The following is a 27,839-nucleotide window of genomic DNA, read 5'->3' on the forward strand; positions in this document are numbered from 1 at the left end:
GAATGCCTATTAAGGAGATGGGGAAAGGCATACCTGTTGCAGTGGGCATAACTTTCCAAGACGTTTCCTCTGAACGAACGAACGCTGATTTAATATACAGAACATATCTCTTTAAACTCTTTTTGCTTCCGTATTGCATTTTGGATTTTATTTAGGAGGTAATCATCCAATGATATTCAAATTTTTATTTAGAACATGGTTATTTACAAGGTTTAATGATTTGAGAAGTTCACATTTATGCAAAAACGGATAGAAATATAGATTAAAATTACATTAGGATAAAATAAAAAAAAGTTGACGGATGTTTGCAAATCATGTCTAAAACTAAAGTGAAAGAAAACCAAATTGACGAGGTTGCAACTTTTCAAACTCGCTCAATAATGAAAATTCATTGGAGAAGACGTAAGAGCTGGAAATAGATAACCCTCGTTTCTCACAAAAAAAGGAAAGAAAGAAAAAAAAAACGAAACTTAAGGCGATTTTCCATCATGCACCAATGGACATTTCATATATCCTCCGTGATTTCGTTATGTGAATCGCTTGCAAACGGAAAGAATCTTTAAGGAAAAAACCAAATAAGCTGACCAGTGCATTTATTTAGCAAAGTAAGCTATCTTTCAGTTTCTTTAATAATCGTTCAAACTTCAACATGGCTTTTGGAATAGAAAATAATGAAGTCAGAGAATTGTTCTACATCTGCGCGAGTTACAATTTCAAGATTAAGGTGATAAGTTATCGATTGCCACAAACTACGCATCGCCACAACGCAACACGTTATTAGTCGACTGTTTGGGATACTCTTCTTATTCACAATATCTTTGTCTGGCTCCGCAATACTAATGTACTATAGGCTTAAGAGGATTTGTGGTCGAAAGAAAAATATAATCTAATTAATCACGCGGATTTATTATGAATAATGATTCCTATTGGCTTTCCGCATAAGTGATGAGTTCGGTTGCTTCATTAATGTATCTGAATGGAATATTATTCCGCATAATAAAAGAATCAACACGATATATATAAACCACCTCGAGTATTGATTGACATCGTAAAATTTCCCAAGATGTGTCAGAAAGTAACAGCTGCTATTCACAAATAGGTTATCATTAAGAATCAAAATGTTTTAAAAGCCTTGCACGTATTGAAGTTTTCTTTTTTTCAAATTTGTAAATTCAGTTGCTATCAGAACCTTAGAAAATTACACCAGCATTTTTTCAACCATTTCAGCAGAGCAGCTGCCAATTAAAGCGAAGAAATATTCTCAATTCACACTTCCATAAGTTTTAATATCGAACGAAATCCACTCAGGATAACATCAGTTGCTCTCAGCGGATTGCCACACGCTTTTGCGGTAATTTAAAATTAATCTGAAAATACGCTAATCGAGTTTGTTTATCACAAGAGAAATGCAACGAAAGGCTTCTGCAAAAATAAGCAAATAAAAAAAGGCCTCATTTTTTCCAACCCATCAGTACTAATGAGATCATTGGAAAGCCATCCAATCAAATAAGAAACGCCTTGTTCTAAAGAAAGAAAAAAGAAAGAAAAACTTATACGTTCACGTGATCGTATGTTAGAACTGAATGATTAAGCTATTCTTAGAAAAAAAATTTCTTTAAACAGAGACAAAGAATCATTTTTTCTCCAAGTTGAGTACTTTAAATGACAGTCATTGATAGATCTAATCACAGTAATGTCTCCAAAGTGGAATTTTCAGGTGCTTTTCGAGAAAATTACCGAATAAATGTCTAAATTCGCATTTCCTGAGTGCTATGATCAGATGACTCACGTCTATGTAAAGACAGCCTTCATGCCTTATGAATAGGAACGTACTTTTTTGTTTTATTGTTTTTTTTTTTATAGAAGAGAAATTTAAAACTGGATTTTTTGTTTTCTGAATATAATTGCACAGAATAAGGTAGTGCTAACTGGCAGAAGAGTTTCAAATGGTTGAAATATTTGAATGGATATTCAAAACTACCATGACTACAATGACTCTTTCAAAGTATCCTGCAAAGATAGCAGGATTTTTCCCTTTCAAACATAACAGGACTGACTTCATAGCCTTAGTGTTAATTCGGTCGCAAATTCCAAGCAAGGAAACGAATTTAAAGTAGAATAATGTGTATTTGTATGTGTGTTCAATTTCTTTTTTTTATTATATTAAGGAGTAAAAAAACTTGAAATAATAACTTATAAATAAATAATATAAAAAGAAAGAAAGAAACCCAAGGCGCATGCTCACACCGTGTAGAAAAAGAAGCTAGTTTAACAGACCAACAACAAGAATAACAAGATTACAAAAGACTGCTTCATCCGTCTAATATCTATGAACCATTCAATTCTTGTGAAAATGGAACGAACAAAGGAGAGTTCTAAAAAGAGTCAACCTCAAGCTGTATGGGGAATTATGTTAAATTCTACAATATCTCCAACTACATTAGCTTCTTTCAAAATATCTGATATTCGCATTGTTATTAGAAATGGTTCATAAAAAACAAGTTAATCTTTATACGTCATTGTGTATTGTTGGATACCTTATTAATGTAAATAAATATTCAGAATTTTTAGAAGGCGTTGTTTAGTATTAAGTTTAGGATTACAGCTTACCTGGTGAGTCATGAACAGAAGGCACATGGAAAGCTCCTATTGTCACCATGATGGTATAAAACAGCTAACAAATGAAACAAAAATATGTACAGTATATCAGAATATGTTGTTTTGTAACAAATATTACTAAACATATATGAAATAATAGCAAATTCACATTCATAGGAATATTATCCGACTGGATTTTGGGTTTATATTAGCGTTTGATATCATCATAACGGCCTCCTATTTAAGATGAGTGAAACTCTGACCATTTCTGTTACAAAAGTATGACCAGAAAAGCAAAGATCGGCAAAATCTTTTCTTGCACAAGGCAGATTTCTTGAGAACTAAGGAAATTTCTACTTTCTTGCAAAAAAAATTGAAATACTCTTTGCTTAGAAGATTACTTCAATTAGTCACTAAGGTGACGTTGGAATGTGCGTGAAACTTGGATTTCATAACGTTGATTGATAACAGAATTATCATCTTACAAACCATCAAGCATTCCACCATTACTTTCAAAGAAGATTCTTTTTAAAATTTTATAGCAGTTCTATTTAGCACCTCTTCACATTGATACACTGAATACCACCATTGATCTCTGTGATTGGGCCGTCCTTCTCAAGTTGCTTACTCACTTTTGCTACAATTTATTCACCCACGTGGATGGTTGCAATGGATGGAACATAGCCATATAGATGGTGGGATGATTTCAGGAAGTATTCCGATTTATTTCATATAAATCTCAGACATGAAGGGTGTGCAAGCTATAATACATTTAGAACAGTGGGTGCGTAACATAAACCATTGGATCAGATAAATGATCACTAAAATGCTGAATACTAAAAAAAAAAAGAAAAGAAAAAAAAATATGCATTGGCGATCCTTTGCTCAATGATATACGCGGTACAGCAACTCTATTAATTTGGAATTATATTTTTTTCATATTGAGAATATAAATTCCCTTTTAAAATTCGAGTCATAACAGTAGCAAGAATAAATCCCATGACTAAAATAATATCGGCGAATTATCCATTTTAAATGAGCCGACCTCTTGCTTTCTAAGCACTTCAATGACATTCTTTTAACATACTGTCTCATTAAAAAATTAGATGAATGTAGCAATGTAGAAAAAAAAAAAAAAAACTCGAATTTTAAGAGCAGTTTATGATAAAAATTTTGGTGTTGTGAAATGTTGCGTGGGAGCTCCATCTCTCGTCTATTTGAGGAAGCTTTATAACGTGGGTTTAAGTTTAGAACGCAGGTAATGGAAAACAAAAATATCCTTCAAAGTAAAGTGATACCGTCGTTTTTATTCTTTTTCAAAGTCTCTACGGAACTACGAGAGTAGCCACAAAAAAATAAAAAGTAAAAATAAATGGCAGAATAAAGCATTAAATCTGGAAAACCTGAAACATAGATGTCTTCTTAACTGTAGAGCATAAAGATGTCAAGGATTGCAAATGTGAAAAGAGTTTTATTTTTTGGTGACAAAAAATCGCCATAATTTCGGAATTGGTTTAGTTGAAACGGCTGAAGTAATTAAGGCTGAAAGTTAACACTTTATGTGTGTCAACAGTCTGTTCCGTAACTTGCTCGCTCGTCTATTTGCGTGTTTGAGGAATGAAAGCCTTATTAAAACTTTACTATGAGAACTGTGAACCGATCGAAAGTTGAAGAACCTTATAAGGATTCCTGGCATCATCGATAGGATTCGAACGAAGGTTTTTTTTTTTCAAACGATGGAAAGATAAACGTAATGACTCGGTAACGTAAGATGTTTTAGCAGCTGTTAGAAATGACTAAAAAAATAGTTTAGCAGTCTATGAAATAATTTTAATGACATCTTAAAAAGATGAACCTTAAAAGTTGAAAAAAAAAAAACGGAAAAATTTTGTAGATAGAATGATTAAAGCAGCCGAATTGCAATGCATTTCACTTAATGATGAGCTATTTCCGTCACTCAATAATTGATCACTGACATTGTAGTGTGTATACATATAGAAACCATAATGTTAGTGCGCATATAGAGAATATGCCGGATCAAAATTGATGATCTTACACTTAAAATTTTAGCTTTTCATTTCAACAATTATTACACATAACATTTCAGTTATTCTTCACAACTGACTCTTACAGAAATGAAGAAACCCACGCATTATTAATTTCCGAAACAATATTGTTTTTTTAATACAGAAACAATCTCTAATTCTTATTAGAATTCGATCTACTATTAATAGACTTTAGTTAGCTTTCTCTTATAAAGAATTCAATTAAACCAGAGTGAAGGATTAGAATGTTAGTCAAATTTTTTCCAGATAAGACATTATATGTGGGTGAAGCCCTCCTGTCCATGATAAACATACGGAAGAATTTGCTGCAAAGAAACAAAGAAACTCATCGAATTTATTTAAATTTCTTTGAAATTGAATAACTTCAGTTCTTTATTCCACGAATGGTAGAGAACCTTGAGCCGTTACGACTTTAAAGTATTAGTTCTCCATTCATAGCATCAGTACTTAAAAAAAACCCATTATAGCCACTTTTTTACATTCTTACCTTCAAAAGGTCTGCACCTCGAGCTTCCTTTTTCAGTATTCCCCAGAAATGATGCGTTGATGACTTCTTAAGATTGAATAATGATAATGAAAAAGGAGTAGTTGAATATGGAGGGTTCGAAGTAGAGCTCGAAATTAACATGTGAACTGGTGGTATTTAGTATGCTGGTGTAATAATGATTATATTATACATGAATCCTACTGTTAAAGCCAAGCATGAAACGTTCAAGCTCCTTACTCTTCCACAAGGAAGGGTGAAGATCATAACCAATGGATGAAAATGATCTTCATCAAATATTTGGAAGATAATTGACAATTATCGATTTCAACGCTAATGAATGATGGAAAAATCTATAGACGTGGCACCTAGCAGTAATAAATGTATGCGGTAGAGATGGAATTAGACAGCAAAGGGGGGAATAATTGGTCAATATCGGTGGATTTCAGTTCTTTTTCTTCTTCCTTCAAATGTCGAAGCAGCGTATTCCGTAGAATGTAGAATTTTCGAAAGGCTCAAGAAAAAAGTAAGCAATACACGCATGTTTTTTTTTTTTTTTTTGATATCGAGGAAACTATTACTATTACTATTACTATTATTACGGGCAACTCCAGGGAGTCATTAGACTCATCGAGGGAGGCCCCAAATCATATTCATCACAACTATTTGACATTCATACAGTATCTATCATACCTCGCCTTAAACTCATTCACTGTCACAGCATCCACCACAGACTCAGGGAGCGCATTCCACTCATTCACTACTCTAAAAGTAAAGAACCCAGCTCTAACACCTTTACTAACCACACTTTTGCCCAGTTTCCATGGATGTCCCCTAGTCCTCCCACAACCAGCCCTGTTCTCAAAAATATCTTCTAAATTAATTTTATAGAAACCCTTCAGTAATTTGAATGTCTCAATCATATCTCCCCTTCTCCGCCTATCAACCAATTTTTGCAACCCACAAATCCTCAACCTGTTCTCATACGGTTCATTCCACAGACCTGCTATCATCTTGGTCACTCGCCTCTGGATCCTCTCCACCTCCTCCCCATCAAGAAGAAACCTAGGTGACCAAATCTGAGCACAGTAGTCTAGATGGGGTCTTATCAAGGCTCGATACAGAGGAACAATAACCTGCTTGTCTCTGATTGTCAACGTATTCTTCAGCAACCAAGTGATTTGATGAGCTGTTTTGGTCACTTTTGCAATGTGTCCCCTAAATTTCAATTCCTTATCTACCAACACTCCTAAATCTCGTGCCTCATCAATTTCCTGGATCACGGTTCCACCAATGCAGTAAACTGCTGCCAATCTTTTCACCCCAAAATGCATAACCTTACATTTTGCCACATTAAACTGACATCCATTCTTCTTAGCCCAGACCTCCAATCTATCCAAATCATCCTGCAAAATTTTGACGTCATCTGCATTCACTATTGCCCTACCCAACTTCGCATCATCCGCAAACAAATGAACTGTTCCTCTCAGATCATTTCCTATATCATTTATGAACAAATTAAACAGCAGTGGTCCAAGAACAGATCCTTGTGGCACACCACTAGTCACAGGCCGTCTTGTGGACTCTACTCCCGAGTAAACCACTCTCTGATATATCTCCGTCAACCACCCTCCTATCCATCTCACCAACCCTATGTCCATTCCCATATGCTGCAAATTTACTGATTAGAATTCCATGTGGAATCCTGTCAAAGTCCAGTAGAATCACCGTAAACCCATTACCCTTATCCAGTTCAGCCGTCACTGTGTTATAATACGTGAGCAAGTTACCTACCCTTCACAAAACCATGCTGTCCCCGATACAGTATCCCATTTTCTTCTATCCAATCTTGTATTTTCCTCTTGACTATTTTCTCTAAGACCTTGACAATGATTCCTGATATGCTAATCGGTCGGTAATTTACAACAGCAGTCTTGGAACCACCTTTATGCAGTGGAACTATTTTCCCCTCTTTCCACCCGCTCGGGACTAACCCAGACCCGAGACTCAAATTAAATAAAATGGTCAAGGGTACTGACAATTCTTTAGCTGCTTCTCGTACAACACGAGCTGGTATACCATCCAATCCCACAGATGTATTGACATTGAGGTTATGCAATAGACTACTCACCTCCACTTCATTAACCACAATTCCCGTATAATCTACTGGTTTATTCGTTTCTGCAATGTCACCACCTGGATGATATACTTTTGCAAAGTGCTCACTCAGTAACTCAACTATCTCAACTGATTCAGTTACCTCCCTACCATCGGCATTCTTTAAAATCAATCTGCCATGTACATTTTTCCTTTTACTTGCTACATATCTAAAAAACTGTTTAGGATTCTATTTAGCCTGCATGGCCAATGTTCTTTCGTAATCCTTTTTTGCTTTTCTTACCACACTCGTCACCCTTCTGTCCTGCGCTTTATACCGTTCATGTGCCTGCCGGTCACCCTTCTCCTTAAATTCCCTCCATAGTTGTTTCTTTTTTTGCAACTCAAGCTTAATGGTGTTATTCATCCATTTAACCCCTACTTGATTTATTATTCGGACTCTAGGTATACAGTCAGCCATTGCTTCATGCAAGCACTTCTTAACTACCTCCCATGCACTATCAACTTCTAGTCCTTGCAGCTGTACATGCCATGGCACTGAACCAATCAAACGCCTAAGCTTGTCATACTTTCCGAACCGATAATTCCACATGTACCCTGTCTTAATTGAAAATTCTGCACCTTTAGCCACCTCCCAAGTTAAGACCCTATGATCACTCTCACCGATTGGTGGCAATGTGGTCAAATTTGTTACAGCCAAATCCTCAGATGTAATTACTAGGTCAAGCACTCGCTGACCCCTAGTATTTTCCGTTACATGCTGTCGCAGATAGTTATCCCTTAATAACCGCATAAAATCCAGTTCCTTCCTCCCGTGTGTCCTCTCCTCACTCCAATCAATGCGACCATAGTTGAAATCTCCCATAATAATCACCCTCCTTCCACCCATTTCTTCTATTTGCTTGTGCATACTGTCACCACCATCTTTTCCATCACCTGGTCTATAGTATCACCCAATTGTATATTTTGTTCTGCTAGCCACAATCTCACACCAAATGGCCTCAAATGTGCTCTTTTCTCTATCCTGCAATTCAACTTCTATTCTCCTTGGCTGTAGCTCATCAGCTATCATCAACAATACTCCTCCCCCCATTTTATTCTCTCTGTCATTCCTGAACACACTATACCCATCACATTCAATCCCACTAGTTATATCATCTACAGTCAGCCATGTTTCACTAATACCTATAACCTGTGGTCTGGAAGTGCCAACCATGGCCAAAAACTCTTCCTTCTTGTTCCTAATACTCCTAGTTAGTGTACATGAATTTAAGACCCCCATTAGCCCCAACTCTACCTTGATGCCTTATATTAACTATCCCACTCAGATTTGTTGTCCTTATTTGCTCTGGCATATTATATTCATTCTTACATTCAACTGCCTCCATAAGGACTGTATCTCTACTCCCCCCCCCCCTAACAAATCTAGTTTCCCTGAATTTGCACATCCACTACATTCAACAACACTTTCTCAAGTCTTCTTACACCGTAACCATTCAAGTGCAAGCCATCCATTTTATATAGATCCTTTCGCCCATCAAACTCACTCCACACATCCACAAATTCCACACCACTCGTCATACATAACTATATATTCATGGTGGGAGTGTTCTCAAATTGACCGAAATATAGAAAATCCTGTGAAATGTGTGATAACATTGGCATTCTCCTCTTGTACATAACCTTCAGTGTAAACCATGCTGCTAAGTTTTAACAACTCATTTCCATTAACAAAATAAATAGAAGAAAACGGATACGAGATTTCAACATGCTTATTGATCTTTTCAGCACTTAAAAGCACCTTCGTAATCAGAGATACAAAATCGGTTGGGATCTATGAACATAATTTCGGTATCATTGCAAAATGATGCCGAAAAAATAGTTAGCAACTGTTCTTTTGTTTGAATTCACCGTAAAATGGGTGATCTTTCTCAGTGATTGTATCGTGCAGCGTACATATTCATCTGGTGCGTGTGTACACCACTTTAAATATAAATGTTATGCTTCTATGAATCGGTTATTTGTTACAGTTAATTACAGTTATTTCTTAGATTCTGCCACTATCAGTGCCAATAAAACTCGCAAACATGTGTTTATATTTTCCAGTTTCGGAAATGCCAAATGAATATTTTACATTCGTTTGTCGTTTCCGCATTTTCTAGAGATTTCTAATTAATCATTTCATTCCTCGCATTCTCCAAGGCTGAATAAATAACCCGCAGACATTTTTGTATAAAAATATTTCAAGATCTTCTTTCATCGGAGGTTTATCTTGGCTGAGTGAACAAGAAAGAGCAAGACACACTATACGCTTTATACTACTCGTTTTTTTTCTGCTTTTCTCTTTTCATTTAAGTATTAATTAGTATTAATAGAATTTATTGAAATCAAGTAATTATAAAGTACACAAGCTTTTTTAATACCGGATGTGATCAAAAAGTTTCTGTATTATATGTATACTAGGGGGGCTACTCCCCCCCTGGCGCCTACGGCGCTCAACCCCCCATTGTTCCGGACTGGTAGGCCTGTTCTCCTTGAATTCTGATGACTCGAATTTTGATGACTCGACACTCAGGGTAGCCCCTGAGTTTCGAAAAACGTGATATACAAATATGACATAAAAAGGCTTATCATTTTATATATATATTAGGGAAGGTGCTCCCTCCCCCTTGCGCCTACGGCGCCAAATCCCCGATTTCCAGGCAGGTGCGTCATGACTGATTATATGCGGTTGCCCTTGTGTTGCACTACCTTTAGGAGAGAGCTACTTACCTAATGGTAGTGCAACACAAGGGCGACTCTCAGCAAAGGAGGAGTTAGCATCACGCAAGACGTCACATCCGTGACATAAAAACGTTTCAAATTTCAGCTTATCTTAAATTCCTGGAAACCTCTAATTAAAAGAACTTTAATGGAAGAAAGATAAATAAAGTAAGAAAAAATAAAGAAATTAAAAAAATTTATGAATATGTGAAGTAGATATTTATAATCCTGCATAATCATAAATAAACTAAATAAATCTTCTAACACCTTTTTATTTTATATAGAGTAGATAATAAATAAAGTGACATATAAAAAGTTTGAAATTTCGGTTGTGAAGAATTCTCCACGGGATGCGAAGGTAAGATGGCGGCTCGCGTGTTAGTGTTTCGTGTCGTGTATTTTGATGGTGAATTGTGAATTTGACTGATAAGTTTTTAGAGATTTATGCTTATTCTTTAGTAATATCAGTTATTTGCTGCTGCCATAAACAGGCATTTTATTTTCCATACTGGTTTATCCAGGTAAGTGAACTGACTTCACAAAGGCGATACACTAGGCCTACTACCATTAGTATCGCCATTGTTGTTGTACTTAAACATCTTATTGCTGGTTGGCACGCCTATGCTTGATATTGCAGGCAGTCCTTTGCGGCTGCGGGATATTTTACAAAAATTTCTGCTGGCAGGTCTTCAAACCTGCGGGATATTTTATTAACGCACATACGCAGTTAAATCGATATGAGCGTACCTGACCTAGACGTATTCACTGATTTGCTCGATAAAGAGCCAGCTCTTGAACTCATTGATAAACTCCAAAAGAAGTTCAAGCTGACATGGCCTACTAGTATGATTGACCCCGACACTATTATCGAGTCACTCGATAAAAAGCTAGCACTCAGTTTCATTAAAAAGCTAATCAAAAAGTTTGAACGGGATTGGCCCGGCTACTTAAATTTGTATTCCTCACCTGAAGTCGATGCTAAGGAAAATGAAGACTCCCCTCAAATGGAGGAAAAACTCAATCTAGTTGTCTCTAAGAAGAAACCCACGCACGTAAGAAGAGAAAAATTCTTGCTGCTGAGTCAACAAATGTTGTTGGTATGGACGAGGATGTTCCCATTTCAGATCCCTCTGTTTCCCCCAATGAAAAGGTGCCACCGATTATCCTAAGAGAAAAGCAGAGATGGTCATCACTCAGAACCATCATGGCTAATTCATAGATTCGTTACACGCCTGCTAAAAATTCAGACGAGGGAATACGTATCCAGCCCACCACGGTGGCTGACTATAGAAATCTTACAAAGGAACTGGACACTAGAGGAACCCAATATCACACATTTTCACTTGCCTCCGAAAAAAATCTGAAAGTAGTCTTACGTGGAGTCTCCGAGGATATTGACACAGATGAAATAGTTGCTGACCTTAACCTACAGGAACTACCCCCCATAAAGGTTACTAGAATGTTTAGATCAAATAAGACACCTATGCCTTTAGTTTTAGTAGAAATTCATAACATTTACAAAGACATTTATAATTTAAAATCAATCTGTGGACTCAAAATCACCCCAGAACCATTGAGAAAGAAATCATCTTCTGGGCAGTGCCACCGATGCCAAAAATTTGGCCATGCCCAGAAGCTATGCAAAGCTCAGTTCAAATGCCTAAAATGTGGCGAGAATCACCCCACAAACACCTGCGCCAAGCCAAAATCCACCCCGGCTAAGTGCGCTAATTGTGGGGGTCCTCACCCTGCTAATTATAGAGGGTGTATACATCACCCTAAAAACAGATGGAATGATACAAGTCATCAATCTACCTCGTCATCTAGTGCGAGAGTTCCTGAAGCTCAGGCTACTCAGTTCTCCAAGAGTGAATACATGACAACAGGTGCTCGCCCATCATTAACTGAGCCCCTTAAGAAAACGAATCTTCAACATCAAGTAAGAACATATGCTGATGTGGCCCGCTCCAATCAGATAGTACAAACCCAGAGCCGGAATAATCCACACTCAAATCTAGCAGCTGTTATCACCTCTTCTCTTGCAAACATGCTGCAGGATTTCAGCAACTCAAATCCATCCTTAAGTGTCACAAAAAGATTCCTACAGCAAACCCAATCCATATTATCGGCACTCTCTGATGCATAGGAAAAAAATCGTCCCAAACTCTCTTAGGATTATTTATTGGAATGCCAACGGTATAAAAAACAAACTGTTAGAAATCCAGGAATTTAATAATAAATACAACCCAGATATACTGCTAATTAATGAAACTCACCTGAGGCCTGCTGACACCCTGAAAATCAGAGGGTATCAGATTTACAGAAACGACAGGCTTGGGTATAGAGGTGGAGGTACAGCCACCCTCATCAAAAACTATATCAATCATCACTCAATAACCAACCCTACTACCACCAACCTCGAAATCACAGGAATCAATGTTCTCACAAACTCAATTGGAAACCTCAAGATTTTTTCTGCATACAACCCTCCATTAAAGACATTATTGACCTCAGATCTGGATGCCATCCTTGGAGTAAATAGACCGGTCATCATTGCTGGAGACCTCAATGCAAAGCATCCTGCTTGGAACAGTAAATCTACCAACAAAAATGGTCGCATCCTTTCTAGCTACACAGGATTAAACCATGCTGTTGTGGCTGGACCTACCGAACCAACTCATCTCAGTACATCTGGCACTGCTGATATCCTGGATATAGCCATCATGCAAGACATTAAACTACAGTACAGCCTTACATCACTAAACGAGCTGTCGTCGGATCACAACCCAATTCTACTGCAATTGGGAGAACAAGAATGCCAGTCTCCTCCTTCTCATTCAGGCATATCGTGGGAGAGATTGTCTAAAGCACTTCGGGATTAAATAGGACCCGTCCCTCACTGCAGATTCCACATCAGAAGATGTGGAATCTGCAGTGACTAGCCTCACCCAACAGATTAAGTCCGCTATAATGGTTGCATCCTACCAGAAACCTGTTCCCAAGCCTGATCGTTTGCCTGAGGACATTATGGACCTGATCAGAGAGAAGAGCAGAGCTAGGAAAAGATTTCATAACACTCGCGCACCTCAGAATAAGACAGTGCTTAACAGATTGAATGGAGCAGTAAGAGATGCACTTAAAACACATAGAAACGAAGTTTGGGATAAAAAGTTAGCCTCTATCTCACCTATTGATCACTCTATCTGGGGCCTACTGAGAAATAACAAAAATAAAACTAGATCCCTCCCCCCTATAATCTCAAACTAGGGCCTAGTCCACACAGATGCAGATAAGGCAGAAGCCATACTTAAAAATCTTGAGGATCAGTGCAAACCTTCTTATAACAACACTGATTTCAATCATCTGTACAAAATCCACAGACAGGTTAGGCATGCACTAAACCTCCCGGACACCAGTGCCGAACATATTGCACCCGCATCACCTGTTGAATTATATGATATTATTAAAAAACTTAAGAACAATAAAGCTCCTGGACCAGACAGCATCTCAAACAGGGTGATCAAGCTGCTGCCTCGAAAAGCTATAGTGCATCTGACCAGTATAATAAATGCAATATTAAGACTTCACTATTTTCCTTCCACCTGGAAAATGGCTGATGTGATTCCTATACATAAGCCAGGCAAAGACCCACACTTGCCGCAGAATTATCGTCCAATCAGTCTCATCTCCAATCTGGGTAAGGTTGCAGAGAAGGTCATCCTTTCACGACTCCAAACCTCAGTAAATGACCTAAACATCCTCCCTAAAGAACAGTTTGGATTTCGATAACACCATAGTACTACCCAGCAAATCCACAGAATTGTGGAATATATCACCACCAGCTACAACTGGCGAGAGTGCACAGGAGCGGTATTCCTAGACCTATCTAAAGCATTTGACAAAATCTGGCATTTTGGACTCCTGCACAAACTTATCTCAGCCGGTATCTCACTAAAAATGGTTCATCTAATCCGTTCATATCTTCAGAATAGATCAGTGCAAGTTAAAATTAACGGTACTACATCGTCCCAGCGCCATATCTTTGCTGGAGTGCCGCAGGGATCTCTACTGGCTCCATTGCTGTTTTCTGTATACATGTCAGACATCCCACACAATCCGATGACTTCCATTTTAGCACTGTATGCGGACGATACGGCAATACTAACCAGATCTCTCAAACCCCACTTCGTTACCAGAAAGCTTCAAGAAAATCTTTTAAAGCTGGAGGGTTGGTTCTCCAAGTGGAGATTGGAAGTCAACCCCCTGAAAAGCTCAGCGGTTCTCTTCTCAAAAAGGCCAATGTCTCCTGCAGGAGATTTGTTACTATTCAATACTAAAATTCCCTGGCAGAAAGAAACAAATTACCTGGGTGTGATTCTCGACAAAAAGCTATCTTTCAACCAGCATATCAAGTCTGCATGTGCAAAAACATCTAAAGCCATAGCTCAGATCTACCCGCTAATTAATAGAAATAGCAAACTCAGCAACAGAATCAAATTGCAGCTATACCAGATGACGATTCGTCCTATAATCACCTATGCCTCTCCAGCCTGGAGCCACACCTCTAATACTAACATTATTAAGATACAGCGAGTGCAGAACAAGTGCTTGAGAATGATTTTGAACGCCCCGTGGTATGTTAGAAACAGCCAACTCCACAGAGACACAAATATTCCCTATATTCTCTCTTATCTACAATCCTTAGCTTCCAAATTTTTTCTAAAGACGTCCACACATCTCAACGATTTGGTTCAACAAGCTGCAGCATACGATCCAACGGACATATTTAAATATAGAAGACCAAAAACTATATTAGCCTCCTATAGCGATACATAATCTCCATGCCCATTCAGGGCGAGCAAACTGCTCGTAAATTTTACCCTCACTGTAACCACGACAGATAGCGGGGAATATGAAAAGCATTGTGCTTCACCCTTAAAGAATAAATGTCAATTGTCAATTGTCAGTTTGAAATTTCGATATAAGAATCAATCAACCGTGAGATGCCCATATAGGGTAACGGATGGGTTACAGTGAGGGATTTTACCCTCACTGTAACCACGACAGATAGCGGGGAATATGAAAAGCATTGTGCTTCACCCTTAAAGAATAAATGTCAATTGTCAATTGTCAGTTTGAAATTTCGATATAAGAATCAATCAACCGTGAGATGCCCATATAGGGTAACGGATGGCAATGCTGAACCAATGAAGTTTAACTGAGGTTCGGCTGTTGCTGTTATCCTGGGTTAATGAGTTCGCTCTCTTAGGTTTTGCCCTAAGGGAGCAATTGAGTCACCGGGAAAAGTGTTCTCCGGCACGGCCCGCTGAGGGGTACTTGCCGGTGAATTATTTTCTTCGGAATGAGCGGTTCTGCTCGGTGGTCGAGTTTCACTGAGTAGAACCAACGCGGAGATTTGGACGGTCTTTCGCCCACGAATGAGTGGCCTAGAGATCGTCCGATATTTTTGAGATATCACCTTTACTTAAACATACGGTGATTGATTCATTCAATCCAACACCCTTGGAGGGTAATGGATGGCAATGCTGCAACCAATGAAGTTCTAACTGAGGCTCGGCTATTGCTGTTACCCTCCTGCCATGATCAGAGCTTTAATTGCTCAGTAACACCTTATCCCTACACTGTCCTCTACAGATAACGGGGAAGATGAAAAGCATTCTTGCTTCGCCCCTTTAAGCCAGTCCTTATAAGGATAAGGAAGTTTGAAATTTCGATTTTCGAAGTTGGAATTAATTGATTTGAGTTCACCTTTACTTAAACAGTCGGTGATTAATACCCTTGGAAGGTAATGGATGGCAATGCTGTAGCCAATGAAGTTCTAACTGAGGCTCGGCTATTGCTGTTACCCCCCCTGCCATGATCTTAGCTTTAATATAATAACTCAGTAACACTTTATCCCTACATTGTCTTCCACAGATAATGAGGAAGATGAAAAGCATTCTTGCTTCGCCCCTTTAAGCCAGTCCTTATAAGGACTATAAGTTTGAATTTTCGTCTTATCTTTTTGTAGATAGATACAGAATATTATTCGTCTTGTCAGCTAAGAGCAAAACGTAGTATCTGTTCTGGGGGGGACCGAGATTCATGCAACCTTGCAGGAATCTCAGTCCCCCCAAGAACAGATACTACGGTTCCCCCCAGAAACCGCAGCTCCCGAGATTCCTGCAACCTTGCAGGAATCTCGGGAGCTGCGGAAATCATAAAAATACGCAGAAAACAAACATCGCAGACTACTGGATAGCAAAAAAGGGAAACCTTTTCTCTGCCACCTGGCGTAACACCCAACAAAATATACACACAAGAATTGACAGAATTTACACAACAACGACAAACTTAGCAACAGGAGAAGGACACATTCAACATCTCAACACGGAACACGTCTCAGACCACAAGTTTGTCGAAGCTAGAATACCTTTACTGGGAGGCATGGAAACAGGTCCAGGTTACTGGAAAATGAATGCCAGCCTCCTACAAGACTCAGAGGTTAAAAAATATTTCGAGAAACTATACCAAGAGAGATACTCAGAACAGGAAGAAATACAAAAGTGGTGGACTAACATGAAATCATTCACTGCAGAATACTTCCAAAACACAAAGCAGAAGAGAGAAGAGAATCCAACTATATCGAGAACTAACACAGTTCTCGCGCTACACTCCACCAGGCTCACTGAATCACCACACCATAAGAAAAATAAAAGAAGATATAAGAGCAGGAGAAATAAGAGAAACCAGAAAATACAAATGGAAGATCAGGGCGAAATGGCTATCGCAAGAATCAGACAACGCAGCCTTCTAAAAGGCCAAACAATAAACACTCCACTAAAATCATAAGGAAGATAAAACACGGAAACAAAAGGACAGTAGAAACCACACAGGAAATAGTAGAAACATTTCATAAACTCTACACAGACCTATTTACACACCCAGTCAGTGATGAAACAGCAACATGGGACTATGGTGAGCTACCATAGTCCCATGTTGTCAGCTACCATAGTCCCAAACTTATCAATCAAAACGTGTCACGCTACATGAGTGTGCTGAAGCCATAAAAACCTTCAGCAATAAAAAACGCCAGGAATAGATGGGATATCCATCGAATTTTATAAAACTTTTATCCACATATTGGGGCCAAAACTAACAGAATTATTTAACAGATTCATAGACACTCAGAAAATATATGCAGAATTCAAAAACTGTATAACCCTCTTTATACCAAAACCAGGCAACGACACAAATGAAATCACAAACTGGAGACCAATCACTCTAATTAACACCGACTACAAGATCTTCATGAAAATTCTCGATAACAGACTATCAGGCGTCCCTAATAGAAGTAATCACCTAAATGTAAGTCTTATCCGTGATATAATCAGCTATGCACAGAAAAAGAAAACCAACCTCTACCTAGTGAACCTTGACCTAGCTAACGCATTCGACACAGTAAAACACGAATATATGTTCAACACTTTACAAAAATTCAGAATACACCCACAGCCCATCAAATGTATGCAAATAGTTTATAAAGACAGTACTACACATCTACAAATAAACGGACTAATAACAAACCCAATCAAAATTGAAAGGGGGGTGTAAGATAGGGCTGCCCTCTCAGTCCAACACTCTTCACCCTTTGCATGGAACCCCTGCTTCAAGCCATACAAACAAACAGGAGAATTACTGGGATGAGTCTGCCTGACAGATTCCAAGAAGAATGTAAAACTATTTGCTATGCAGACGACATCACTGCAACCGTAACCAAAAAATCATTACACTCATCAATCTTACAAACAAATTCAGTAAAATATCTGGTCTACATTTAAACAAACAAAAGACGGCCCTGAAACAGATAAACAACACAAGCGAGAATGCCCCCCTGGGATGGAACATCTTGACAGGACCCATTAAAGTACTAGGAGTCCCGTTTGCGGAAGATGAAAGAAAATCTTCGGCGAAGGACATAACACAAAGTATGCAAAGAGCGATGAAGAACTGGAGAGAAAGCCTTTTCTCAATCCAGGCCGTGTAATCAACACGATATTCCTGCCTAAAATACTTTATACAGCACAGATCTATCCAGTTAGGACAAAAACAATAAGAAAGTGGCAGTCAATGGCGTACCGCTTCTTCTGGCATTACAGGAAAGGAGGTCGCCAGATACGAGATGTATGGTCCTAAAGCACTGGGAGGTTTCGACTTCCCACATTTCAAGTCAAAAGTTATAGCAGCTTCTATGAAAATAATATAAAAAGTAGTACAGAATGAACAACACCAAGCTAGGTGGTTCGCTAGGTATTGGCTTGGAATTAAAATTCCATTATTTGGCGATATTAGAAAACCAGGCCCGATAACACTGACAACAACACAATACTATGCAGAAGTAATAACACAGCTCCAACACCTAAAAAATAAGGGGGGAGGTTTCAATCTAGCATCTGACACCCTTCTCCAGCTAACAAAGAAAATAATACCATATAGCATACAAAAACATCCACGGAAAACCGATGGAAAAACATTGGAAAACATTCACAAACAAAACATCACTTACCCCTCCAGAAGTGCGCTCGCGTGGAGGATGGCCCATGCTTTTTTTCCGACGAGGCATGAATTACATAGAACACGAAGATGCCCACATGAAACATGCTTCTCTTGCCCTGGATAAGAGACAATTGACCACATATTGTACGATTGCCCAGTGGCACAGGGAGTGTGGATTCATGTAGCCAACAAATTTAATGTCCCTCGAAAGACACAATAGTGTACCTAAACTTACACGCCACACGAGCAAAAAACTTCCTACTTCTTTACCTAATAATAGAATTCCGTTTCCATATTTGGAAAATCAGGAACGCGAGAGCACATTCAATTCATCAACTAGGACTGCCTGATGTGATAGCATCAGCCAAATGCTCTATCAGGAACCTGGTCCTGATGGCAGAAGAGAAATTCAAAAAGAAATGGTGCACACCGCCAATAATAGCACACATCTACCAAGGTCAGCTACAAACCAACTTATGATGCAGAAAACGCGAAGCACTATACACAAACTCGTATAAAACACGGAACATTAAATACACTTCAACCTAATATAATTTTTTCAGGTAAGTTAGAGTATGGGAAACTTAGAACAGGACCCTACATCACAGCAGGAAAGATCAATTTCAGGTGGCCACCAAAAATGGCCTCTGGGATGCAAGAACTGTGAAACGTTGCCAAGTGCTCTAAACAAGGAAATATCTAACATACTTACATGACTAACCTTTATATTAAAAATAAATAAAAAATAAAAAATAAAAAAATAAAATACAAAATAAAAATAAAAAATAAATAAATAAGGATAAAAAAGAATGGATATATTTTCTTCCGTTTAGAAATATACTAACCTTATGCAGAAGTAACTGCCAAATAAAACACTAACCAACTAAAAATACTAACTCCTTTTGCATCATGCATTATCAAATCTAACCCCTATAAGTGATGGAATAATGGATGGCGTACAGTAACTAGGAAAGGGATTGGCACCTTTCACTAGGGAGAGCCTGTATCCCCAGTAATAATGAATGAAAAATAAGATAACTACCCCTACCACCCTCTTCAAGTCAAGTTCTCTTCATGCTTTCCTATCTGTCTTCTACCTTCAGACCATAGCCTCAAGAGGATCCGCAGGCCTGCAGAAATCTAGAAATCTTCCCCCCCCCCTCAAGCTGGATAAACAACCAAAGAGTGGGAACTACCGAACAATGATGGAACAGACCAATGGGAGATTCAAGGAAGCAAAATGGTACGCAAGGAAAGAATATAAAGTATAGTTATAGAAGCGGAAGAAAAAGCTAAAACTTTGATAATTATAGTTTATAAATGAGTATGTCTTTCATCGGCCTTAGCCCTGGTCATGGAGGATGTCTAACCAAGTTAGAATAAACAGTAACGGTACTCAAACAAGATCTGTTCTTTTCGGTTATTATCGATACCGATTTCATCGAGGCTTTGGATAATCAACTAATCAGCCTCCTTGAATCTCCCATTGGTCTGTTCCATCATTGTTCGGTAGTTCTCACTACCGAATAAACACTCGGTGGTGGTAGGGATATCTAAGGAAACCCCCAGTCAATCTTCCAACTATGACATCTGTTCTACCTCGCGTCTGGACCCTCGGCATCAAGGTGGATTATACCATACTGGCAAGGACGTTAGCTTGAGCTCATATGGACTGCGTAGACGCAGAAAATATATTTGGATTTACCCCATATGGGGGAGGTAGATTTCAAGTGGTGGCAAAAAATATGGAAAGCAGAAAGCAGAAACAAGTTGCTTGAAGGCTTTGAATGTGGAGATAAAAAAGTATTTCCCATTACGGTAGGGAGCATTCTCAGAACACTCAAAATTGAGCGATTCCCACTTGAGTATGTAGAACACAACGACGAAGTCGTTCATAATGTTTTCGCAAAATGGGGCGTCGTACGCGACGTCGACAACCCTGAATGGAAATCGGGCCAAATTATTATCTCTTTAGAAATGAAAACTTCTGTCCCGAACTTCGTCCTTATGAGATCGGCCAGGGTAATGATAAATTACCCTGGTGTAATGAAGTAGTGTTTTGGGTGTGGCGCCTTCACCCATCTTGGGGCCGACTGCCCTAAAGTCAAATGTAAAAATTGCCTGACTACAGGCCATGCAATAAACCAATGTCAAGCAGCTTGCTTGAAATGTGGAAACAACGACCACACAGTAGACACCTGCCCATCTGGAACACATGCAGAAAGGATGGGAAGTGCTATTATACCAGCCACAGTAACACCAGTGGAAAAAGCAAACGACGTAGAACAGGAAGAATTTCCTACCCTGAAGGCCGCACTTGACATATTAGCAACAGAAAGCCAGGCCACCACCTCTGAACCATTCAGTTCAGAGGTGGTGGCCTGAACTTTTTACCCCACCCTACGAGGTGTGTAATTTTAAATTTTTGCAATGGAGGTGCAATATTAAGAAACTTTAGAGGACCTGTAAAAACTGCAGAAAAACTATTTACAATAATGAGCAAAATAGGACAACCAAACTTTCTCAAGATGGCTGTGAGTGGCCGTACATGTATGCACTGGCATAACATAGTCGTCCTCGACATTAGCACTGTCGTGCCTGATGAAATAAAGGGACACTGACCTAAATGAGGACGCGAAAGCACAGCTATGCAACACCTTAAATGTGCTGACAGACGCAGATCTAAAAGAAGACTGTTCATGGATTATGCGAGACTTTACCAAAAGGCTTGCTAAGCCTGGAAAAAATAACCCTTTTTCTCTCCTTTCTGATATTAATTGATTGTCCACACAGGAGGGGGGGGGGTTGGCCTGGAATAGATATAGGGTAGATTTTGTGTAAGATAACTTCGATTTGTGTTATTGTGGAAGGAATTACTTCCTTCCACAAGTCATGTTTTTGTTTTTTTTAGAAAACAAGTTTTAAAATCGTGAAGATTTCATTATCTGTTTTTACCTGTCTGATGCAGAACGTGCCTTGTTCTTAAAGCCACCCAGTTTTGATATTAGAAATCAAAAAGGATATTACTTCTCAACTATAAATGAAACGAAGCATGATACAGCAGGTTTTATTCAACCTACACCTAGTGGAGGAGTTTTGTACTAGACCTTTTGCTGTAGCCTCATATCGATATTAGTTCGGAAAAATCTTTCATCGCCCCAACTTTGAAAACTTTGAACTTCAGAGATTACTACGTTTTGTTCCTTCCTGACCTTTTGGGTATTTTTAGCACCTTTAGCTCTTTATTGAAAACTAAATTTAGTTTTCACTGACACTGAAAAACCAGGTCGCTAAATTTTGTATACTTTTGATCTCTGATTCTGAAGTATTTGAATATGTGTTCCTTAAAGAATAGTTCAAACACTCAATTTAGTACAAAAAAAACTGATTCTTGAAGTGATGCATGGCACCAATCGGAGACAAATAAAGTGAATCTGTGCGCTCTTTTAGAAAAAATGCTCCAAAAAAACAATTCTTGTAAATATGATGTCTCGTTTTGAACTTTATGGGTTGGATATGAATAAGATAATTATTTGGTAGGAAGATACGAAGTGTCCATGCAGGAAGAGAGGAAACAGAAGAAATGAATATAAGAATACGAATTACTGAGAGCGTAGACAGACGTAAAACTTTCTGCACAGAGTTTTGACAACAAACACTTCAATTTTTTCCCATCCAATAAGAAAAACAGTAAGCTCGCGTTGTAGATGCGTAGCCGAGGAAACAAAAGTCCGTTAGTGTATTTCGACGCTCAGAATCTAGTGAGATTCGCGAGAAGTATTGCCGCTCAAGGCATTCCTCAGAGTGACAAATTCTCAAACTGCGGGCCTAAAAGAAACAGAATGGAATTATAGGGGAATCGATTGAATTGCCGTGAGTTATTTTTTAAGTTTTTTTTTTTTTCTAGGATGGAGAATGGCTTATTGCCGAGTTGAGACGAAAAGCAAGCATGCAGCCACAAGGGACACAGTTTGCAGAGGGAATACGTAACACTTACAGATTATAGACCGTGCGATATACAGTGTTATAGTTAAGGAAATATTTTTATTTAAATTGAGGAGGATTTTATAAACAAAGCTGTAATTTTGATTTAACGTTGTATTATCGTCATCATTAAGTATTCAATCATAAAGAAAGTTTTAGCTGAACTATTGAGTTTTTAGTTCTTCTTTACATCTTCAGAAACAAAACTGTGCGCACTTTATATTTTGATTAGCGGCATAGAACTTTACAACTTGAAATGGAATGTGTATCTTATCTGTAACCCTATTCTTACCATAGAGTTATAGATAAGACACTCTTGAAATGACTTCTTCATGAAAAATTCATCGCTACATTCATATAGTGATCTATATGAATGATTCACACCAGATCTACTGATCTGTATGAATATAAATAGCATGAACATATCCAATGAGGCACTTCTGCTTTAATAAATTCGTATTAAAAGAAAAAATACAGTAGTCCTCCCCTCTTATCCGCGTGGGATACGTTAAAACCCCCCGTGGATAGTACCGAACCTATATACTATGTTATTTTCCTATACATACATCCCTATGATAAAGTTTAATTTATAAATTAGACACAGTAAGAGATTAACAACAATAACTAATAATAAAATTATAAAAACATATCGTAATAAAAGATATCTGGTGAATGAATCTTAGCCACCTCAGCATACGTATTTTTATTATTATTTATTTTTTTTTATTTATTATTTTACGAAAGAATTTTCACCTTTTCACTTAAAAAGAAGCACTTTATGGTTTCTCTTTGCCATATCCGAATTGTCAGCATCACTACTCTAATGCTTTGGATTAAGTAAAATAAGGGTTGCTTGAACACAAGTACTTCGATATCACGGCAATCTGATAACCCACAACTACTCAGAACGACACGCAATTTAAAACTTATAAATTGTTTATTACTAAAAGAAAGAGCTTACATTTCAGCGATGTAAAATTACATACGCACAGTGGATATTAGATCCAACATTATCTCAAAGCCGAATGTTTTGTAGAAACTATGAAAGTTTCGTAAGATGACCTCAGAGCTTACGAGAATGCAATCCTCGGCATGTCCTAGTTGCCTTAGCTTGCACTAAATATTTTCGGACCTGGGTTGACCGCGGAAAGCGAACTCGTGGATAAGGGGGGTGGGGGGAATACGGTAATTTATATTCATGTTTTATTTTATTTTAAGACAGGTACCATAACAATTATGCGATTTAGAATGGACTTCCTACAATCCCTTCTGAGATTTCATTGAGGAAACCAAATAATAAATCACGGAATAAGCAAGCAACTAATCTGGAAAGTGGTGTTTCCATTCCCTTTTAACTAATTATAACGGATGTTGTTAGCGACAGTCAATGTTCATTGATCAAACTAATGAAAGTTTGGCGTTGTTCCGATGAAGACAATGAGACCATTAAGCACGTGTTGCCTTGCTAATTCTCTTTGTGTTTTGATATACGATCTTGAATTTGATTTAATATTTATGTTCAAAATAACGAAACTGAATAATCTCAAATGATTATGCAAATTGTCAAGTGAAAACACAATTGAAGTAGAAATTATATACTGGAAACTAAACTTGCTATTTTTGTTGCTACGTGTGGTTTTCGACAAAATTAAAACACACATATTATAGGTAAAACCAGTTTTTTTTTACGAACTTTATTGCTAGAATCCTTATATCCCACTTGATTCAATGAGTTAGGCCGCCCTCCATGTTTCTTTTGTTGAAAGTAAAGATTTATGAAACGTAGTCTTTAGATGGAGTCTGGAAACAAAATATAGAATGATTTCGGAATGTCGACTATCTCCTAAGTCTAATTTTTCTCTTGAAAAAATGTGGAGAGAAATAAAAGAAACGGCTCGTGGCTTGAAATCGTGGGGGTGCTGCAACTTTCGAAATATACATACACACTGTAAGTACTGTGTATACGCGTTTGGGATAAAATATCAAAATTATGGTAAAAATTAAAAAAAATCAAACATGAAAAAAGATTGTTTATTATCGATAAAATTATACAGTTTAGTGTAATTCAAAATTACTTAAAAATAAAATCCATTATCATAACCCCAATAATGTACTAAAATAAAAACTATAACAAATGTTATGTCTTTAATTGTAATGTCCAAATATTTAAAGAGACCGAGCAAACACGATAAGCACTACGAACACTCTACTGGCACAAGCTGCATATAAAGAACAGTGGAACTGCGCCACGGACAGTGCCGCATTACGATAATAGCTCGCATCTCACTATGACGTGCATATCCTTGCGCGCGTAGCAATATGACACTGTGGTAAACATAGTGCTGCTAGTGTCCTTCGCCCTCCTAAGTGCTACAAGATGGATTTTTATTATTTTAGTACAAAATAAGAGAATTGTATAGGATTGTTGATGATGAAATTAAATATCACAAGCAAATATAAATAAATTAATAAATATATTTATATATCGAGAAAAATTAGAGGTGCTGCAGTTACGCAGTACCTATGCACGAGTCGCCCCTGCAAATAACATTAAATAAACGATATGCAATATATTAACCAAAAAAGCTTTAATATGAATTGCTGTGATGAATAATGGCAATCATTGCACAATAATGCTATTGCAAAAAATCTTTCCTGATTGACAGTACATGATTATTTACTGGTTTCGTTTATTTTCGTGTTTGTTATAATAATGAAAAAAGAAGAGATTTTTCCTTCTTGCACATTTGAACTTAATATTTTAAATATAATTATTATAAGTAATCTTTATAGATATTCTTCGACTTTCCAAACTTGCTAAATATCATCGCAAATCCGGTATGAACAACTAATCATCAGAAAACCAAAAACAACAACAACTAATCAGAAAACCAATTCATTGGAAATCCAGTTTGAAAATCAATCACACATGAAAAACTAATCCGAAAATCAATAACACGAAAAACTAATCAGAAAACAAATAACATGAAAATGTAGTGAGAAAATCAATAAAATGGAAACCCAATCGGGAAAGCAATAACGTGAAATAACTAATCAGAAAACAAACAACATGAAATTTTAATTAGAAAACCAATAACATAAAAATGTAATGAAAACACAATAAAAACCGAATATAAATATATAAACCCAATCAGAAAACCAATATATGAAGATCTAATGAGAAAAACAATGAAATGGAAGCCCAATCAGAAAGGAAATAGCGTGAAAAACTAAACAGAAAACCAGTAAAGTGAGAAAGATAGCCTGAATGGAACCTCTCTCTCTCTCTCTCTCTCTCTCTCTCTCTCCTTATGCTTGATATTACGATCATGTACGTGAAGATCATACAAGTACATAAAAGTTTTAGGATATATATTAAGAAGGCGATTGAGCACTAAGGCTGGAGAGTTTTAAAAATAATTAGGAGGATTTTGAACATTCTTATGTGGCTGACACCCACCAAATGTTTCTAACATGCACTAAGCACCCTGAGTGAGCGACGAGATTCTTTTTTTGGAATTTTTATTTTATTATTTTTGCGTTTAGTTTGTTTAACTTAATCCAAAAACCCTAATCTAAAGACCAACCATAAAATTCCAATAAGAGGGAGCACTGGTCTTCCCACTGGTCGCTTAAATCACCCAATATATCATTATTATATATAATCACCCAATATATCATTATTGTAAACACCTTTTGACATAAAATGTCAAAATGTGTTTACAATTTAATGTGCATTATAATTCAAAAATCATTTAGTTCGGTTTAATTATTGTTATTTAATTGAAAATTCAAAATATTCATTTTTGGTTTCACATCAGAGTGAATTAAAACGATCTTCATAAAGAAAATAAAAAATCTTAGAATGGACACTTGATAAACGTTTCACCTTTTTCACACGTATAATTAATCTCTCAATAGGATTGATTTCCCTATCAACTCAACCAAGAAAAGGAAGTATCTGATAAAAGACTTCAATTATGGAAAATATTCTTGTTTCCTGAAAATTAAAATGAACAGATTCAAAAGAACCAGCAAGTCACATATTAAACAGAATGAGAATCCATTTTACAACAGCATCTAAAAAATAATTTTGAAGTTTTTCTCAAAATATTAGATCCAGGTACTGTCTTATTGTTTGAATATCCAATTCCTTCTTCAGAAGCATTATGGGACTCAGTGAATGGTTGATAAGCTCAACAAAACCATTCATATATCTCTAGACACTTCTTTAAAAGAGAATATTTTTTTAATTCAGAAGGGTTCAACTTTCGCCTGGTGAGTACATGTTTCCTTTGAGTACTTCTCTCGATCTCGAAGATGTGTATAAAAGGATAAAAACGTCGTCCTCATTTGTTTTGATTCTAATGTATGGCAGCATAAGTTAGCATCTTAGTACAAATTTCATAAATAACATGTTAAGAAAAGTAAAATCTATGGTTGCCATGGAAATATTAAATTGCATTCGTCTTCATACACAAAAGAACCCTACGAAATATACATATATTGCACATATATAAATAACTATAGAAAGTTATATACACTTTAAAAACCACGACACTCAATTCAACCCTCACTTAACTGAGGTGAAGATTTATGGATGGTTTTGATTACAGTTGCTGATAAAGGAAGTTATCTATTACTGATGATTCTGTGGATCCTTCGACCCTTAATGATGAATTCTTTCTGTACTGGTTTTGTGTCATGATTAATGTCGCCAAAGTCAACGGAAACAATGCCGCCACTATTTACTTCTATACGTCTACTGGCTGCACGATAAGTAAAAAAAAAGATTTCATATCTCTTAACCACAACACAGATAGACTCATAGAGAGAGAGAGAGAGAGAGAGAGAGTGTGTGTGTGTGTGTGTGTGTGTGTGTGTGTGTGTGTGTGTGTGTGTGTGTGTGTGTGTGTGTGTGTGTGTGTGTGTGTGTGTGTGTGTGTGTGTGTGTGTGTGTGTGTGTGTGCACGCATGCGTTTCCAATAGTACTCCTCTAAAATCTGTTAAAGTTGAAACAAAAAAATCCAAGCGCAGTACTCATCAGCAGATTGAGTGATTGAATTTAAATGAAAGTTCGCGTTTCAGCAGTGTTAAGTCTTCCCTCCAACCAACTACATAACATTTTTATTGCAGAGATTTTTTTACTAATAAAATTCACGAGATCTAATAAACGGCTGTACTTTTAAGCAATTTCTGTTCTTTTATGGCTTAAGGGAAAAAAAAATTAAGACATCATAAATTTTGTCTTGAAATGTTTGAAAAAGTAA

At 37.3% G+C, this 27,839-nt stretch overlaps 1 protein-coding gene across 1 annotated transcript in view; it reads right to left on the reverse strand.

Moving 5' to 3' along the window:
- LOC150100742 (uncharacterized) overlaps window positions 1-27,839 on the reverse strand; it is a 52,261-nt gene that overhangs the window by 21,564 nt on the left and 2,858 nt on the right. Inside the window, exons 2-3 of the mRNA XM_090401878.1 lie at window positions 18,169-18,278; window positions 2,611-2,674 (exon numbers count right to left, since the gene is read on the reverse strand). Of these exons, the coding sequence (XP_090258004.1) occupies window positions 2,611-2,674; window positions 18,169-18,278 (174 nt within the window). The remainder of the gene's footprint in view (window positions 1-2,610; window positions 2,675-18,168; window positions 18,279-27,839) is intronic.

Source organism: Typopeltis vanoorti, chromosome 12, assembly GCF_054136105.1.
Source record: "Typopeltis vanoorti isolate ZY-2024b chromosome 12, IOZ_Tvanoo_1.0, whole genome shotgun sequence".
NCBI classification, from domain to species: domain Eukaryota; kingdom Metazoa; phylum Arthropoda; class Arachnida; order Uropygi; family Thelyphonidae; genus Typopeltis; species Typopeltis vanoorti.